We start from the raw sequence: 18,856 nt of genomic DNA on the forward strand, positions 1-18,856 counted from the left end.
TCATCCATCTCAGACTTACTCCCATCTGAGCTACCTGCCATGCCTACCTCGGTCTCTGCAGTCAAAGATAGAACAATGAGAGCTATTTCACTGTATAAATGTGAAGCATCAGCTTTGCGTTTCCACTGTCAAATATGGTAGTGAGCGGAAGCCCACTGGACTGCAGGGAGAGAAGATAGAACGAGATGGATTTTAGCCGACATTCTGCAAATTCTCATCAATTAAACAGTTTTCTGTTCTCAAAACTAGAATCCGTTATAAACCGTGTTTATGTGACCGATGTGAAATGGCTAGCTAGTTGGTGGTGCGCGCTAATAGCGTTTCGATTGGTGACGTCACTCGCTCTGAGACCTTGAAGTAGTGGTTCCCCTTGCTCTGCAAGGGCCGCGGCTTTTGTGGAGTGATGCTTCGTGGGTGTCCGTTGTTGATGTGTGCAGAGGGTCCCTGGGCCCAGGTTGGGGCGAGGAGAGGGACGGAAGCTATACATTTAAGCAGGAGTGCAGATGTGAATTTAGATATTGCACACGCGCACTTTAGTTCCCTAACAGAAATATGCAGATGCACGCTAGAAAACTTAAATAGGATCTCGCCACCTCCTTCCCTTTTCTGCCCACTATGACTCATTTGTTCCCAATGGAAACGACAGGCTGTGGTCTTAGTTTAGTTTAAAAAAATATATTTGGAATGCAACTGCGTTAACTTTCGAAACCGAAATGTATGATCGAACACAAAAACAAAAAACCAATGACCAGCCTTTTGTCTTTGTTCCCTAGCAATCGTGGTTCCCATCAAATTGACTTGTTGCTGATCCTCGCTTCTCCATCCCATCTATGTAAACTTTTCTGCAACAACTAGACATGATGGACAATGTTAATTGGCAGGTGGAATGACGCCCAATGAGGTTGCAAGCTTAAAGTGGGAGGCGGCGTCAGGTCAGTACAGTAAAGTCCAAATGAGGTTGCAAATGAAGTTGTGTTTTGGCTCGTGACAGCTTGTCAAAAACTAGCTGAAATTATACAAAACGTCCAGAAAAATCACTTTAATCATTCTGACACTGACTTGTCAATTGTCATACATTTTCCATGTCTATGGCTTCATTCTGTTAACATCTATCCCTTTCCCGTGTTTCATACAAATCTATGCATTTTTCTGGAGAGTTGTCTTTACAGCACGACCAAACTTCAAACACATTTCATATTTCAATACAATTTTCCAATCAATATTTAAATTAAAAAATTAAATATAAAATTGCAAAATATAAAACACTTAAAATTCTATTGATTCTGCAGGTGAAAATATTTATCACTTTACATAAATTCAAGACTAATTGTAATGCCAGTCTGTGCTTTCATGCCAACTCCTTTTCACTCATTGTCATGCCATGTTAGGCTCAACTATGAGCAATGGAGTTGGCATTATAGCACAAGCAGACTGGCACTGAAATAAGTCTTGAATAAGACAGATGTGTGCATTATCTGTCAAACAGCAAAATACAAGACACACTTGAATATTGAACCACTAATCAAATATCCCTCAACTACAATTAACATCTGAACTGACCCATGTTAAATTAAATCGAACAAAACCTTTCTGTAAAAGTAGATACACTAAAAAGGCTTATTGCCCAGTTGACATGCAGGACAAAGGCCAAATAATCTTAGCTGCCTGTGCTGGTGTTCAAACAATACTGTATCTACATGGAGTCTGGAGATAGTTTGACAGGTCAGTTGGCTTTAGTGGTGGGGAAGTGGCAACTTTGGCAGATCATTCAGTCTTTAGTTTATTTAGTGATTTAGCAGTGCCATTCTTCTCCATGAAGTCCCTCAGCTTTGTGGGGAAGTCGGTCATGACCCCTGTGGCTCCCAGGTCAAAGGCTCTCTTAAAGTCCTTCTCGTCGTTCAGCACCCAGACATAAACCTGAAATGTAAAAAAAATAAGAGCACATATTATTATACAACGTGACTGTGATAAAAAGCAAACAATAGCAGTTGTCAGAATGGCCTTACTTGTATTCCCCTTGCTGTTAGGTGATTGAACAGAGCTCTTCTCATCAGCAGGCTGCATGAGAAAGTTTAGACCCTGATTAATGAACCTCATCATTTATGATACTTTTCACCTGTACTGGACCACAGCCAACCACTGATCAGAAGTCAGAAGTACTGAACCACTGATCAGAAGTAAATGTAATGCTATGTGAGCTTCTTCTGAAGGGTGCAATGGAGCAGTTGTTCCAAGTGGAGGGTACAGTAATCTGACTATTACACTTACGTATCTGCCAGCCAGGTGATGACATGCTGACTCCTGGTCATCTTATCAGGATCCCTCATAAGATGTCTATGGAATCAAACACAGGCAATACATAAGTGAAAATAAAGGAATCAAAAGCACACTTCTTAAAACAGATCAATCCTCTTTTGAAGGATAGAGGTGGTTTTGCGAGCCAATGCCAACTAGCGTTAGCACAATGACTTGGAGTCTACAGGTACACCTGCACTATCCATGAGTTCATCTGACTCTGGGTAAGATGAAAAATGTACAGAATCTCACAATATACCTTTGAAAAGGACCCTCCGGTGAACAAAAAGAAAAATGGCTAGCTTATAACAAACCACAGTGGCTTCAACCTCTGTTTACATCCAAATTCAGCTGCTTTAAATGGAAAGGCATTTATTATTAATCCATATGATCCCTGCTGTTGGGCTTACTTCCAAATTGGAAAGTATTTATAATCTAGAGAACAGGCATGTTATTCGAATCATTTAAATTGTGCCCAGAGATCAACTTTCAAACGGCAACCTGTGGTTCCTGATAACAAGAGATTGAGAGGTAGGAGAGCCAGTGAAGAGAACAAATCTCACTTTGTCACATGCACCAAATACAACAAGTGTAGACCTTACCATGAAATGTTTACTTACAAGCTATTAACCAACAGTGCAGTTCAAGAAAGAGTTAAGAAAATATTTACCAAAAACAAAAAACAATAACGAGGCTACATACAGGGGGGGGTACCGATAGCGAGTCAATGTGCAGGTTAGTCGAGGTAAATACATGTAGGTAGGGGTGGAGTGACAATGCATAGATAATAAACAGCGAGTAGCAGCAGTGTACAAAACAAATGGGAAGGGGGGTCAATGTAAATAGCCCGGTGGCCATTTGAATAATTGTTCAGTCGTCTTACAGCTTGGGGGTAATAGCTGTTAAGGAGCCTTTTGGTACTAGACTTAGCGCTCCGGTACCGCTTGTCGTGCGGTAGCAGATAAAACAGTTTACCTCCCCTAACAATTACCCTCATGGAGTGACAACATGAGGGTATTGTGAGGTGAGGTAGGGCGCCACTTATCTTACAATAAGATACTTGACTAAATATCTACTGGTTAGAATCATTGATTACATTTATGATTGTAAAATGACAGCTTAATATAGTAGTGGTTAAAACATTTGCATGCTTTGCGAGAACAACAACTTCCCTAATAATCCTGTTTACAGACATCTGATAATCAAGTTGCCTGATGGGAAAAATGCAGAAAGTAAAAATAAACATTTGAAAACAGTGACCATATCATTTTTGGTGGAAGCCTATTTGATTCCGGGTTCGGACATGTAAAGTTGGTATTCGTAAACACTTTTCGAACTCACTTCACTCAAGCCTAAGAGGGAGGCTCCTGCTGCTCGTGATAGCACATGTGGAGATAAAACACAGAACTCCGATAAACATTTTTTTTTAAAGTGTTTACATGTTCTAATAATTCGAAAGAGCAAAACTTTTTAAATAAACGGGTGTTTAAAAAAAAAAAAGAAAGTTGGTTTATGCTAGGTATGGAAATTTATATTTTTAGCCGACCCTCCTTAACCAGTTAAATTAGTTCCAAACAGTAAAATTACGTGACAGCCTTAAATACTACACATGCATAGACAGAACAAATGTTTCATTGTGAGCATAACTGAAACATACAACAATAGCAAGCATATCGTCTCACAGCCAAAAAACTATATTTAAGCAGTAAGGTCCGAGGGAGTGTGGTATATGGCCAATATACCACAGCTAAGGGCTGTTCTTAAGCATGACGCAACGCGGTCTGACATACCACGGCTTTCAGCCAATCACTATTCAGGGCTCGAACAACCCAGTTTCTAATATCGAACATGCAACTCCTGTAACTAAAGTAGCCAATGTGTTTTTACATTTTCAATCACTTTCCGAAATGCAAGTCGCAGGGACACAGATTCTAAAAAGCAGACCGGTTCCATAGAGTATGTGAAAAAGATGAAAATCTGCTAGAAAATTAGGAGGGGAATCTAAAGATGCAACAACCCTGATGGATTGATAATATGACTAGGATTTTGCCATCCGGACAACGAATATTGATATGAAAACCAATAGAAGAGGATAGAAATGCTAGTTATGGGCATATTTTATTTACTTTTATTTATTTAGGGGAATTGAGACCAGTGGCTCATTTACAAAATGGTACCCTGAGTACAAAAATATTTTAAAAAACAAGACAGCTATAAATACATTACATCAGGTTATTACAAGTTTGATTAATCAATTGCACACTTCAGTGAACAGTTTTAAACTGCCCTATCGGCACCAGGTGTAATTTGTTTTGTAAATCATTCCATAACTGCGGTGCATTAAAACTAAAGGCGGATATACAACACTTTGTGGGGTTTTAAACACAACATGTAAAGTGTGGGTCACATGTTTCATAAGCTGAAACAAAAGATCCCAGATATTTTCCATATGCACAAAAAGCTTATTTCTCTAAAATGTAGAGAAAAAAAATGTGTTTACCTCCCTGGTAGAGAGCATTTCTCCTTTGCCAAGATAATCCATCAACGGGACAGGTGTGGCATTTCAAGAAACATGATCATTACACAGGTACACCTTGTGCTGGGGACAATAAAAAGGTCACTAAAATGTGCAGTTGTGTCACAACAATACCACAGATGTCTCAAGTTGAGGGGGGAGTGTGCAATTGGCATGCTGACTATAGGAATGCCCACCAGAGCTGTTTTCAGAGAATGGAAAGTTAATTTCTCTACCATAAGCCGCCTCCAATGTTGTTTTATAGAATTTGGCAGTACGTACAACCGGCCTCACAACCGCAGACCACATGTTTGGCGTTGTGTGTACGAGCAGTTTGCAGAGTGCCCCATGGCGGCCGTGGGGTTATAGTAGGGCAGACAAACTATGGACAACAAACTATTTAAAATCGATGGCAAATTGAATGCACAGAGATACAGTAACGAGATCCAAAGGCCCATTGTTGTGCCAGTCTTCCTCCGCCATCACCGCATGTTGTTTCAGCACAATAATGCACGGCCCCGTGGCGCAAGGATCTGTACAGAATTCCTGGAAGCTGAAAATGTCCCAGTTCTTCCATGGCCTGCATACTCAGACATGTCACCTATTGAGCATGTTTGGGATGCTCTGGCTCAACAGCGTGTTCCAATTCCCGCCAATATCCAGCAACTACGCACAGCCACTGAAGAGGAAAGGGACAACATTCCACAGGCTACAATCAGCCTGATCTACTCTATGCAAAGGAGATGTGTCGAGCTGCATGAGTCAAATGGTGGTCACACTAGATAATGACTGGTTTTCTGATACCTTAAAAAAAACGTAGGACTGTGTATCTGTGACTAACGGACGTATATCTGTTTTCCCTGGCATGTGAAATCCATAGATTAGGGCCACATTTATTTAAATTGACTGAACTGTAACTCGGTAAAATCTTTGAAATTGTTTCATGTTGCGTTTATATTTCTGTTCAGTACATTTAAACAGTGAAGTGAGGTATCCTGGAAGCTTTTGAAGCAGAGCTTTGCAAACAACAAGGGGGTAACGAAGTGATCGACAGGACTGAGGTCCAGCCGAACATTCTGATGCAGTGATGAGTCTTAAAACTGTCACCTGTAATAAAGCAAAGGGCGATATGGTAGAAGGCATCCAAAGGTTTAAAAATAGTGGTTGCTGCATTCTGGTAAATGGTGTCAACATAGTAAAGAACTGGCAGGAAAGTTGACTATAGAATGTGCTTCCTGTGCTTAATGGACAGGCAAGCTCTAAACTCAGCAACAAAGAAAAACCTCACTGTCTACTACATTTATTTTCATCAAACTTAACATGAGTAAATATTTGTATGAACATAAGATTCAACAACTGAGACAAAATCAAAAGTAACATTCAGTATCTGGTGTGGCCACCAGCTGCATTAAGTACTGCAGTGCATCTCATCCTCGTGGACTGCACAAGATTTGTCTCCGTCTTAAAAAGTATTTAGTCAGCGCCCAATTGTGCAAGTTCTCCCACTTAAAAAGATGAGGCCTGTAATTTATCATAGGTACACTTCAACTATGACAGACAAAATGAAAAAAAAAAAAATCCAGAAAATCACATTGTAGGATTTTTAATGAATTTATTTTCAAATTATGGTGGAAAATAAGTATTTGGTCACCTACAAACAAGCAAGATTTCTGGCTCTCACAGACCTGTAACTTCTTCAAGAGGCTCCTCTGTCCTCCACTCGTTACCTGTATTAATGGGACCTGTTTGAACTTATCAGTATAAAAGACCTGTCCAAAACCTCAAACAGTCACACTCCAAACTCCACTATGGCCAAGACCAAAGAGCTGTCAAAGGACACCAGAAACAAAATTGTAGACCTGCACCAGGCTGGGAAGACTGAATCTGCAATAGGTAAGTAGCTTTATTTGAAGAAATCAACTGTGGGAGCAATTATTAGGAAATGGAAGACATACAAGACCACTGATAATCTCCCTCGATCTGGGGCTCCATGCAAGATCTCACCCAGTGGGGTCAAAATGATCACAAGAACAGTGAGCAAAAATCCCAGAACCACACAGGGGGACCTAGTGAATGACCTGCAGAGAGCTGGGACCAAAGTAACAAAGCCTATCATCAGTAACACACTACGCCGCCAGGGACTCAAATCCTGCAGTGCCAGACGTGTCCCCCTGCTTAAGCCAGTACATGTCCAGGCCCGTCTGAAGTTTGCTAGAGAGCATTTGGATGATCCAGAAGATTGGGAGAATGACATATGGTCAGATGAAACCAAAATATAACTTTTTGGTAAAAACTCAACTCATCGTGTTTAGAGGACAAAAAAATGCTGAGTTGCATCCAAAGAACACCATACCTACTGTGAAGCATGGGGGTGGAAACATCATGCTTTGGGGCTGTTTTTCTGCAAAGGGACCAGGAAGACTGATCCGTGTAAAAAAAAGAATGGGGCCATGTATCGTCAGATTTTGAGTGAACACCTCCTTCCATCAGCAAGGGCATTGAAGATGAAACGTGGCTGGGTCTTTCAGCTTGACAATGATCCCCAACACACTGCCCGGGTAACGAAGGAGTGGCTTCGTAAGAAGCATTTCAAGGCATTTCAAAATCTTTGGAGGGAGTTGAAAGTCTGTGTTGCCCTGCAACAAAACATCACTGCTCTAGGAGATCTGTGCCAAAATACCAGCAGTGTGTGAAAACCTTGTGAAGACTTACAGAAAACGTTTGACCTCTGTCATTGCCAACAAAGGGTATATAACAAAGTATTGAGATAAACTTTTGTTATTGACCAAATACTTATTTTCCACCATAATTTGCAAATAAATTCATTAAAAATCCTACAATGTGATTTTCTGGATTTTGTTCTCATTTTGTCTGTCATCGTTGAAGTGTACCTATGATGAAAATTACAGGCCTCTCATCTTTTTAAGTGGGAGAACTTGCACAATTGGTGGTTGACTAAATACCTTTTTGCCCCACTGTACATCCAATGAGTGAATATGTAGCCCATCTGAGAAAAATGTCCATGAATTACAGAACATACACTACCGGTCTAAAGTTTTAGAACACCTACTCCAAGGGTTTTTCTATATTTTTACTATTTTCTACATTGGAGAATAATAGTGAAGACACCAAAACTATGAAATAACACATACGGGATCATGTAGTAAAAAAAATATTTAAAAAAGTGTCAAACAAATCAAAATATATTTTATATTTGAGATTCTTCAAAAAGCCACCCTTTGCCTTGACAGCTTTGCACACTTCAGTTACCATAGTAACTGAAACAGTGCCATGTCCAGATCTAAAACAACATTGGTGCATATTTAGAATAGAGTTATTATTAGCTGGGAGTGGGTCAGAGATTCTAATACTTTGGCTAGGCAAGATAATTACTGTCCAATCTCCAAGTTACCTAAATCAGAAGGACCTCCCTGCCTTTATGTAGCGGGAGGACATGTGCCGCTTTCAAAACCTTAGGGATAACACCAGGAGCAATTGTCAAGTTAAAAGATTCAACAATGAGTGTGGCAGGAGGCTGTAGTAAGAAGAGGTCAAGTGCACCAGCCCCTGTGGATTTCTTTACGTCGATCTTTAGCAAGGCACTTAAAACAGACATCCAATTGGCTCATTCATCCCCCTCCTCTCTCCTGTAACTATAACCCCAGGTCGTTGCTGTAAATGAGAACGTGTTCTCAATCAACCTAATTGGTCAAATAAAATTACAATTAAAAATGAAGAAATCTTTATAAAATAATTGCCTCCACATTTCTATAGTGGAATTTTGGCTAGGCTACTTTGAAGCAAGGTAAGACATGTCTCATAATGTCAAGTAAAACGTGTCATACAAACACTAGAACCAAGGAGGATAGGTGTTACATGTAAAATTATGGCCTAAGCTAAGTGGGTGTGCGTGTCTCTGGGTGTTGCATACTTAGTGACGATGGAGGGCATGGGGATCTCCAGGAACTGCTCTTTGAGGGGCACAAATGGCAGAAGGCCGGTGTAGAAGAGACCCACCAGCATTAGAACCCTGCGCATGCTGAACAGCACTGGGATACGAGGGTTCTACAACACAGACAGGAAAGTATAAGGTGGTGATAAAACCTAAGTCCACAATCCAGCCATCCTAGTATGACAAAGAACTCGGTCCTCCTATTTGCTAAAAAGGTTCTTCCCAAACACCAATCATAAAAACATGTAAATATAATTTCCAATTTTGTGTTGATCAAGGTAAATATTATCAAGCATAAACAGATTATATCATTATACAAGGAAATAAGCCATTAGGTACCTCCTTGTAACACTTCTGCACAATCTGGTTGCTAGAGTTGCCCCAAACAGTGATGTGTTCTCTGTCATACTTCACAACCAGCTCTGAGACCTGCAGAACAAACAAGTTCACAACCCACAATGAGAACACTTACCCCATAACACACTCAAAGCACCCACTTTCCTGAAATGTCTAACCCCGGGCCACACCTTCTTGATAAGGGTGTCATTGTTGACCTTGATATCAATGTTGACAGGGGTCTTAGGGAAAGCCTCAAACACATCCCTGAGGAGAGGAATGCGTTTGTCCTCCCCTCCCTCACAGACACATTCTGTAGACACACACAGGGAAAAATTAAGAACACATCCACACCTGCCAAAGCAGCATGTACTACATACAAACAGTGATATTCACCTCTCTGGAAAGTCACACCAAGCTTGCACAGGTAAGGAGGCAGATCCTGTAGAGAACAAACATATTACACACATTTTATCATGCATATCCCTTTTTGTGTTGTCACAATACCAGGAAGTAAGGAAGAAAAAGAAACAAAACATGAAGCAGACTTAATTGAGGAAAACACTTCTGTTGGAAAAAACAGCCTTATGATGTCACCCAGAGTCACATGTTTATTTTGCAAGCTACAGCACACAATATTTTTATAAAAGTAGGCTATAAAAAAGGACCATAGAGTTTATTCTGCCTCATGTACTCTTTCTTGCCAAGGAAAATCTGGTGTCGTATTATTGCGATACTGGTATCGTGACACTAATCCCTTGAGATGTATTCTTTGGTCAAAAATCAGATTAAACTTTTAACAGGATCTATTCTAATATTGAGATAAATGCAGCAAAAGACTTGGAAGTAGAATTACATGAAAGCAGAGTTCAAGACCTGGAAAGTGGCGTCTAAAATAGCCCAAGACAGGAAGAAAGGTGGGGACCATGGAGGCCTTACGGACCACTTGCCTCAATGAGGCCTAGGTAAAGTACGTATATTTTTTATATGGCTGTTGAGAAGCCAACCTTGCGATACTCACGGCGTAGGCCACGTCAGAGATGTAGGCACTGATGCCAGTCGACCTCTCCAGGTTGGCATCGTGTGACACGACCACCTGCTCGTCCTTGGTCATGTGACAGTCCAGCTCCAGCATGTCAGTGCCAAGGCCCACTGCACTGGACACATGTAAAGGAGACAATCACACACATATACCCCACCAGCAGTAAGTTGAGGATAGCGTCAACAAATCTAGACAGGGTACACACGTAATGGAAATCAACGCTGCTTGCTTAACAGTACATCTTCCTCCCTTATTGGGATTTATTGTGCGTCCTCTGTCTTGCAAACACACAACCACCCTCTTGACAATGCCATAGCCAACTACACCACCGCAACGCTAGCAAGTCGATGGCACAAATGTTGGCATTTCAAGCCAAGGAGTGAGGCTAACCAATTCAACTCGGTTACCCACACTTCAAAGTGGTGTGCATTTACCAAAATAAGTAATAATGCATATTTCGTCTCTGTGTTTCATAATTTTCCTTCAACGCAGCTCACCGGACAAGGCAACCGAGCGAGCGAAACTTTACCCCTCTGTATGTGTAGCCCAGCTATCTGATGCTGTCTGGTCACGACATTGTTGCCGCCCATAGCATTGAACACAAAGGAAGCCAGCAAGCATTTGGCCCCCCATGATAATTGTTTTTATTTTTAAAGTTAAAATAGCCAAAAATCAGCATTGAGCTAAATTGTGAATGGTCCTGACGCACCAAAAATAAGTGTCAAGGAAAGCCAGTTTGGATTTGAATACACACCAATCACATCAAAAGCAAAACACCATTGATAGAAAACTTTAATTTTTACATTTATGTCTTTGCCCTCCGGTGGCTAGCTAAACTCATCCCTTTCTCAAATTAGCCATGGATGGAGATAGGGATTTGGACTTGTGGTTTTACTTAATTCAACATACAGGCCAATGATTATAAATGGCGATTCTGATATAACCATTAATTTATACATTGTGCACCTGGCCCTTGAGAGGTTGGAAGTTCAATATGTAGCTAGACGTAGTAGGCTAACGTTAACTAACTTGCTCATCGTTGCCCATGAAGAAAGTTAGGCAAGCGAGCAACATTTTTTTGCCAGGTAACCTAGGAAAACAAAAATAAAAGTAGTGATTGACTGATTTTCAATTAATAGCCAATAATGACAAAGCAAACAGGTTAAGAAAAGTTTGGAAACGTATTAAAAATAAAAAACTGAACTTATTTAGACAAGTATTCCAACCCAGAGCCCAACCTTGAACATCTCAGGAGTGACCTGAATATAGCTGTGCAGCGACACTCCCCATCCAACCTGACAGAGCTTGAGGATCTGAAGAGAATGGGAGAAACTACACAAATACAAGTGTGCTAAGCTTGTAGCATCATACCCAAGAAGACTTGAGGCTGTAATCGCTGCCAAAGTTGCATCAACGAAGTACTGAGTAAAGGGTCTGAATACCCATGAAAATGTGATTTCAGTTTTTTTTATACATTTGCAAAAATGTCTAAACCTGTTTTTGCTTTGTCATTATGGGGTATTGTGTGTAGATTGAGGGGGGGGGAAACTATTTAATCCATTTTAGAATAAGGCTGTAACGTAACAAAATGTGGAAAAGGTCATGGGGTCTGAATATTTTCCGAATGCACTGTGACTGGTGGCATGGCATATGAACTAACAGGTTATAGAGCAAACAACGCAATTACCAACATGTTTTTTTCCCCTCAATGATTTTAACCATGAACCGCTACTGCTCCTGATTGAACATTGTTGGTGTCATGTTATTATGGCAAAATATGGTCTGATCCGTCAGTTGCAACAGCCACACACAGTACATGATAAAGCACTCCAGCACACCGACATGACATGATTTATACTTTTGAGTCTAGACTGCTATTACACACAATCATCCTCTACTAGCAATAAAACAAACTTGATGATATGAGTCATTTTGGCAAGCCGAATAATACATTCAGCAGAATTATATTTTACCCATGAGGACATCCAGTCCCATCTGCCTACTTCCTCCATAGAGAGTGTAGGTTTACCATCAATTATGTTCCATGTGTTATCTGCTTATGGCATTGCTTGCTGTTAGTCTGGATATTTAGGCCAACACAGGAGGATTAGGCTGTGTTAAACATGACATGATGCAGCATGAGTCAATGGGAGGATATGGACTTGACTCACTGCTTGAAAGCTGCCATGGTGTTCTCCAGGTTTTCACCTGCCCCTGCAAATACAGACATGACAGAAAGAAGTTCATAAATTAGAGGTGCCCGAAACAAAGTTGGTGTGAGCCAAGTTAGCGAGATGTCTTGAGATACAACACTGCCTTTTGTAGTTCCAGTTTCATGGATGTGTTATGTATGGATGAAGCAAGATTCCAGCAACACTTACCTCCACGATGGGATATGTGTCTGCTCAGGAATGGCTCTCTCTTCCGCCGATGCAGCAGTGTTGGGCATTTCAATAACAAGGCAGAGGTGAGCACATACCCCATCACCGTAGACAACACGTAGACAGCAGCACACATCTCTGATTCTCCTTTAGCTCAACTGGGAAAGGTAACATGTATAGTCAAGCATAGCTATACTAGCAAATACTGATAAGTCACCATGATTCAGCTTTAATAAGTAGGTCAGATTACATTTTTAAAAATGTACACGTTCATACTGCTGTCCAAAATTGGACTAAAGTTGCCTAATACTGCTTAGTCCAAGGACCTTACATGTTCTGTTTGGAAGCCAAAGCACCCAGATACTCCATCTAAACGTGAATCGAATCTAAATTGAGGTACAGTTCTAGAAACATATTCCTTTCATATCAAAATAATGTAACAAATGCAAAACAAACACTTAATGTATAATGTTTTAACCGGTTTCAATACATTTGCAGCCGACAGTTTTTTTCCAGTGACAACACGTTGTTGGCGCCTGTCTTCCGTTTTACACACAGGTGTTCGGCGACGCAGATAGCTAACTAATTAGTACAGGTAACGTCAGTTCACTCGGTCTTCCGTCTGTTTCCGTAACAAGGAAATATGGCGATGTTGGAACCCTAACCCTATTAAAATAGGTGTGTCAATTTAACTTTTTTTTTTCAAAAAGCATTTCTCGTCGATATGAAAAAGGTCCTTATGCTTCCAAAACCATACCGCAAGCGATGCGTTAATAATGTTCAGACCGAGCTTCGGGGCTCTTAACAAAATCACCCCCTACAGAAGCTGCCTTTGTGTAATGCAATGGAACCAACGATTTATATACATCATTGAATAGAACTGAGTCATAATCATGAGATAGCTTTACGGCACAGTACAGTACATGCTGTACATGAAGATACAATAATGACAAATAGCTAGCAATTGAATGACAGATACCGTACGTGTAGATGGGCTAAAACGTTAGTGAATGTGTTTATCTACAGTAGTGTGAGCCAACAAATTGCATTTTACCTTTGACAACAAACTAACTTTTCTTCTGGATATGTGGAAACTTCTGCCCGGTAAACGCCAAGGTTTATGCAAGTCCTGTCTGCTGAACGCTATTACAACTGCAACCACAGACAGAACAATCTTTACTTCAACGACAGATGGCATAAATCTTCTTATTTGATGAGGTTTAACGGAGGTTGGCATACAATAAATGTGGCATTACCGCCACCTACTAGACTGGAGTACAACTCCCTTGTACTTTTCTTGAAAAAAAAAAAAAAAAAAAAAAAAATCAGTAAACAAATCTCCCGAGTAGCGCAGCGGTCTATGGGCACTGCATCTCAGCGCTAGAGGCGTCTCTACAGACCATGGTTCGAATCCAGGCTGTATCACAACCGGCCGTGATTGGTAGTCCCATAGGGCGGCGCACAATTGGGTTAGGGTTTGGCCGGGGTAGGCAGTCATTGTAAATAAGGCTAGTTAAATACTTTTTTTTTTTTACATCTTACACTACACATAAAAAAAGTAAAAACACCACCCGACTCCACTATTTAAATCTATTTAGTCCTACCTAAGTCCAACAACCTGAAAGGATGGGACACCACCACTTAACACACCCTGTAACTCTTCTGACGTCAAGTCTCGCACACCCAAATACCTCTCTGCAGCTGCCACCATAACCTCAATTTTCTGCGACTTATGTTCCATTCCTGCAGAACAGTTGATAATCATTGCTGTAAATGCTAAAAATCCAATCTTACTGAAACATATCACTTGTTGGCCTATCCCTCTGTATTGGTACAGATCTACTACTCACACACTCCTCTCAGGATCCCTACCCCTTGACTCGTCTTCCTCTGCATATGACAACTTCTGCACTACTCTAACCCTGTAAACCACAACCTGCCTCTCTCGCACGGGATATGTCTGATCCCCAACCCCGTGGGCACCCCTACAATTAACACATGCCCCTACTTTCCCCAATGCTCTACACATGTCTTTGTCTCGTGCCTTTCTGCACACTTCTCACACCTAGGAACCTCCCTCCTACACATTGCTGCCACATGCCCATAAGCTTGACCCCTGTAAGAACATAATGTGTTTGGCACAAAAGCTTGTATAGGATAACTTATATATCCTAACATCACTTTGTCGCGCAAAGACTCAACATCAAAACTCAAAAGAACAGACAATGACTCCTGTTTCACCTCTCACGCAACCCTGTCTGCATCGCACCAAACGACAAGCATCACAAACACCGGGAATCTTCCCCTTCATTTGGTCAACTTTTACTGCTACCCCAGTAATCACTCCTTTCAATGGTGTACTTTTCTTGAGAGCAAAACAATTCATTTGACGCGGAGCGCCTCTCTCTCTTTGACCATCAGAAACAAACAATTATCACAAGACCACTTCTAATTACCCTCACCAATACCCCAGCACCAAACTCTGTTTTCACCCACACTGAAACCACGAATGAATCAGCAAAAAAGGCAAGGGTCCACCTTTTCCAAAAGCTTTACTCCTGTCACACTCATCTTTATCCCGAACCTCAGTGCAAGCCTCCGGCCCCGAGAACTTCACCACACCTACCATTTCTAACCCCGTCTTCAGCTCACTCTGCTTACACTTTCTATCACTCTTCTTTAAAACAGATTTCCCGCTTTCCCGCTTTTTTTTACAGATTCAAGCTCACCCTCTTCCTCCCTCTCTTTCTCTTAGACCCCCTCTGCCTCCCTTTTACTCTCCATTCCTCCTCCGTATTCCAAGTATACGTCTACTTATGATAATAGTGCACTTCTCCTGACATACATCTAGTTCTTGCCTTCTCAAGGGACGCCATTTAACCGACTGTCACAATCTCCGTACAATCAGCACGAACCCCTCGGGATGTAGCGCTCAACAGTGCAGCTGCTTCGTCTTGACGTCTTCTTTATAAAAAAGCTACCACGATGCTTTTCAATTTCAAACAAGCGTGCTCTTCCATCCACGGTCCACCGTCTTAGCTGCATCTGCACAATCTTCTTCTTTGGTATTTAATGGCGGTTGAAATCCAATTGTTGCATTACCGCCCCCAACTGGACTATAATATAAATCAGTATACTTTGTGATACAAAGGGGGGAAAGGAAAGAAATAAACAAAAAATACGTATAAAAAAAATAAACCAATTCCACTACTTTGACCCTATCTGCTCCTGCATCATGCCAACGGCCAGGGAGGACAGGACACCACCACTCAACCAGTTGACACACACAACTTCATACTTTCTTCTACATAATCTTCTGTCCCATGCCTTCCTGCACACATCCCACATCTTGGAATCTCCCTCCAACACGCTACTGCGACATGACCATAAACATTGCACCTGAAACACCACAGTGGATTTGGCACACTAAGCTCTAACAGGATAACTGATATATTTTAACATAACTTTGTCGGGTAAAGACTCAGACTCAAAACTAAAAAGGACTGACCATGATTCCGTTTCACCACACTCACCACCGGGTCTGCACCGTACCAAATGGCAGGCGTCACAAACACCAGGAATATTCAACTTCAATTGTTCCACCTCCACACTTAACACTACCCCATGAATCACTTCATTAAATGGTGCACTATTCCTAAGCGCAAAGCAAGAAACAGATCTTGACCCAAGTTGCATGACACGGAGCACCCGCTCCCTCTGAGCAGAAGAAACACAAACAAATATCATAAGTCCACTACCGGTTACCTTCACTGATTCAACTGCACCCAACTCCTTTCCCACCCACCCTGAAACCACAAAAATGTCACTCCCACTGGACCAGATTCTTCTTTATCATGTCCATTGATGTCAGATTCAGGCTCTGAGCTCTTCACCACACCTCAGTTAACTCACCCTCATTCACTTCCATTTCACCTCCAGAACTCGGTGTGGCATAGGGCTCACTCTGTTACACTTGACACCAAACATTGTCAACACACTTCCTCTCTATTCCGTCATCTCCAACAGATTCAGACTCAACCTTTGCCTCTCTCATTCTCTTCAACCTATTCTTCCTCTCTTTTTCCCTCCTTTCCTCCTCCGAAATCCAATTAAACGACTCCTTATGAAAATATTCCCCTTTTTCGCAGCAATCTCTTTCTTGCCTCCTTGAGGGACGCCAGCTCTACTGCCACTCCATCCATCTGTCATTCTCCTTTGCACACAGCTGATACTTTGTAGCCCACATACTCATGATCATTATTGCAATGTCGCTGATTGGCCGCACCAAAATATTCTTATTCTCACATATAATGACTTTCACAACAATCGGATGTGCATTACGCCCCCTGTTGTGATGGTGGATAATCCCAAAAAGTAAATAAAGCATGATAAAAAAATACAAACTATCGCACAAACTATCAAAAAGAAAGTTAAACTAAGCTAAATCAACTTGCCTTTCTGTTAAAATTCTAATCAGGTCCTTACACGGGCTTAGAAGAATCCTGTGAGGGCAGGACATTTTCTGGTGACAGTAGTCCTTGCAGTGCGTCTGCCGTAAAGTCTTGGAGCCCCAAAAACATTTTTGACTACGGAAACAATGATGTCCAGCTTCTTGGACTTCTTGGACACGTGTGCATTACAATTAATAACTGTGGCTATGAATGCTACAAAATCCACCTTCTTCACAAGGAGTGCATCCAGATCACTTGATCGACATAAAACACACGCAACTGGTTGCGGTGCATCTTCAGCAATATGCCCTATTACTCCTTTAACCCTCTTCACGGCCTCCACATAGGAGCTCTGCTGTACAGCCTTGATCCTTGGCACCTCAAACTCTTTCACCCTAACAAGGCACTCAAGGAAGTCCAGAAAAGAGAAACGACAGTCCATCAAGTTTCTTTAAGTGCAGTCGCAAAAACCATTAAGCACTAGATGTGATAAACAGATCATTGCAAGAGAGAACAATGTCCATGTCAATCAAGCATGTGTGGAAGGACCACCAGAGGGTAGGCTGGGCTCACGGATAGTCGCCCAACCAGGCATGTGAGTCAAGGTGACCAGAGGCAATTAAGCACAGCTGACGGTACTAATGATATGTTCTCTCTGTAGGGGAAAGAGAATCAGCAGAGAGAGAAGGAAAAATAAAGAAAACGAGTTGTTGCTCCACCAAAGGAGAGGACGTATCATTTGGAAGGTGAGGAGAAGGTAAATTATCTCAGGAGAATGGCCACCAAGAGAGGGGAGCTATCCACGAACAACCATTAAGACGGTGACAAACCTGTGATTTTTTTTTTTTTTTTTTTTTTTACAGTTTAAAGATAATCATGTGTTCCTGTTTCATCTGAAGAAGATGTGTGTTTTTCCTTGGGAGATTCTCATTGATTGTGTTGGAGTGTTTGTATTGACAGAAATCCCTCAATAGAGAACTGTGTTCAATCAAGAAAACCTACTCCTGACTCGTTTATTCCACCTTTCCGCATTAGTGACAACAAATTACTTGGTCAGCTCACACATATTTGTAACAAAGTCAAAGTTCACTGCCTGCCATAAACAGCCCATTAAATGTATTTATAAAGCCCTTCTTACATCAGCTGATATCTCAAAGTGCTGTACAGAAGCCAAACCTAAAACCCCAAACAGCAAGCAATGCAGGTGTAGATGCACGGTGGCTAGGAAAAACTCCCTAGAAAGGCCTTAACCTAGAGAGAAACCAGGCTATGAGGGGTGGCCAATCCTCTTCTGGCTGTGCCGGGTGGAGATTATAACAGAACATGGCCAAGATGTTCAAATGTTCATAGATGACCAGCAGGGTCAAATAATAATAATCGATTGCTCTGGAGCAGTTTTTCATCAAGGATATCTCTGTACTTTGCCCTGTTCATCTTTCCCTCGATCCTGACTAGTCTCCAAGTCCCTGCTGCTGAAAAACATCCCCACAGCATGATGCTGCCACCACCATGCCTCATCGTAGGGATTTTGCCAGGTTTCCTCCAGATGTGATGCTTGGCATTTAGGCCAAAGAGTTCAATCTTGGTTTCATCAGACCAGAGCATCTGGTTTCCTGAAGGACTGCGAGTCCTTCAGGTGCCTTCCGCCTGGCCACTCTTCCGTAAAGGCCTGATTGGTGGATTGCTGCGGAGATGGTTGTCCTTCTGGGAGGTTCTCCCATCTCCAAAGAGGAACTCTGGTGCTCTGTCAGCGTGACCATCGGGTTCTTGGTCACCTCCCTGACCAAGGCCCTTCTCCCTCGCTTGCTAATGTAACAGTATAGACTTTACGTCCATCCCGTCGCCCCGACCTGGGCGCGAACCAGGGACGCTCTGCACACGTCA

At 41.7% G+C, this 18,856-nt stretch overlaps 1 protein-coding gene across 5 annotated transcripts; it reads right to left on the minus strand.

Annotated features, from left to right (window-relative positions):
• Window positions 1–1,024: 1,024 nt before the first annotated feature.
• On the minus strand, window positions 1,025–17,552 carry gdpd1 (glycerophosphodiester phosphodiesterase domain containing 1). 5 transcript variants are annotated; one of them, XM_024442047.2, is made up of 12 exons: window positions 15,437–15,579; window positions 13,576–13,673; window positions 12,522–12,679; window positions 12,312–12,354; window positions 10,120–10,255; window positions 9,495–9,540; window positions 9,290–9,411; window positions 9,102–9,191; window positions 8,742–8,875; window positions 2,269–2,334; window positions 2,007–2,058; window positions 1,025–1,917 (listed from the first exon to the last, which is right to left on the minus strand). In XM_024442047.2, exons 3-12 carry the CDS (start codon window positions 12,655–12,657, stop codon window positions 1,765–1,767), a joined length of 978 nt encoding a protein of 325 aa, XP_024297815.1. In that variant the 5' UTR covers window positions 12,658–12,679; window positions 13,576–13,673; window positions 15,437–15,579; the 3' UTR covers window positions 1,025–1,764. The 5 variants fall into 5 exon arrangements, with proteins under 5 accessions (XP_024297815.1, XP_024297814.1, XP_024297819.1 ...); XM_024442046.2 differs by having other exon boundaries at window positions 15,367–15,579; XM_024442051.2 differs by lacking the exons at window positions 13,576–13,673; window positions 15,437–15,579 and adding an exon at window positions 17,007–17,552.
• Window positions 17,553–18,856: the final 1,304 nt, after the last annotated feature.

The sequence above is a fragment of the Oncorhynchus tshawytscha genome, linkage group LG13 (genome assembly GCF_018296145.1).
Source record: "Oncorhynchus tshawytscha isolate Ot180627B linkage group LG13, Otsh_v2.0, whole genome shotgun sequence".
NCBI classification, from domain to species: domain Eukaryota; kingdom Metazoa; phylum Chordata; class Actinopteri; order Salmoniformes; family Salmonidae; genus Oncorhynchus; species Oncorhynchus tshawytscha.

Bases quoted from the DNA above. Each gene is read 5' to 3' on its own strand.
- gdpd1 (XM_024442051.2), bottom strand. From the start codon at position 12,657: ATGTGTGCTGCTGTCTACGTGTTGTCTACGGTGATGGGGTATGTGCTC. The intron at 10,256-12,311 runs GTGAGTCAAGTC...ACATGTGTCCAG, and splicing joins ACCATGGCAGCTTTCAAGCA to TGCAGTGGGCCTTGGCACTG. The intron at 9,192-9,289 runs GTGTGGCCCGGG...TTTGTTCTGCAG, and splicing joins ATGACACCCTTATCAAGAAG to GTCTCAGAGCTGGTTGTGAA.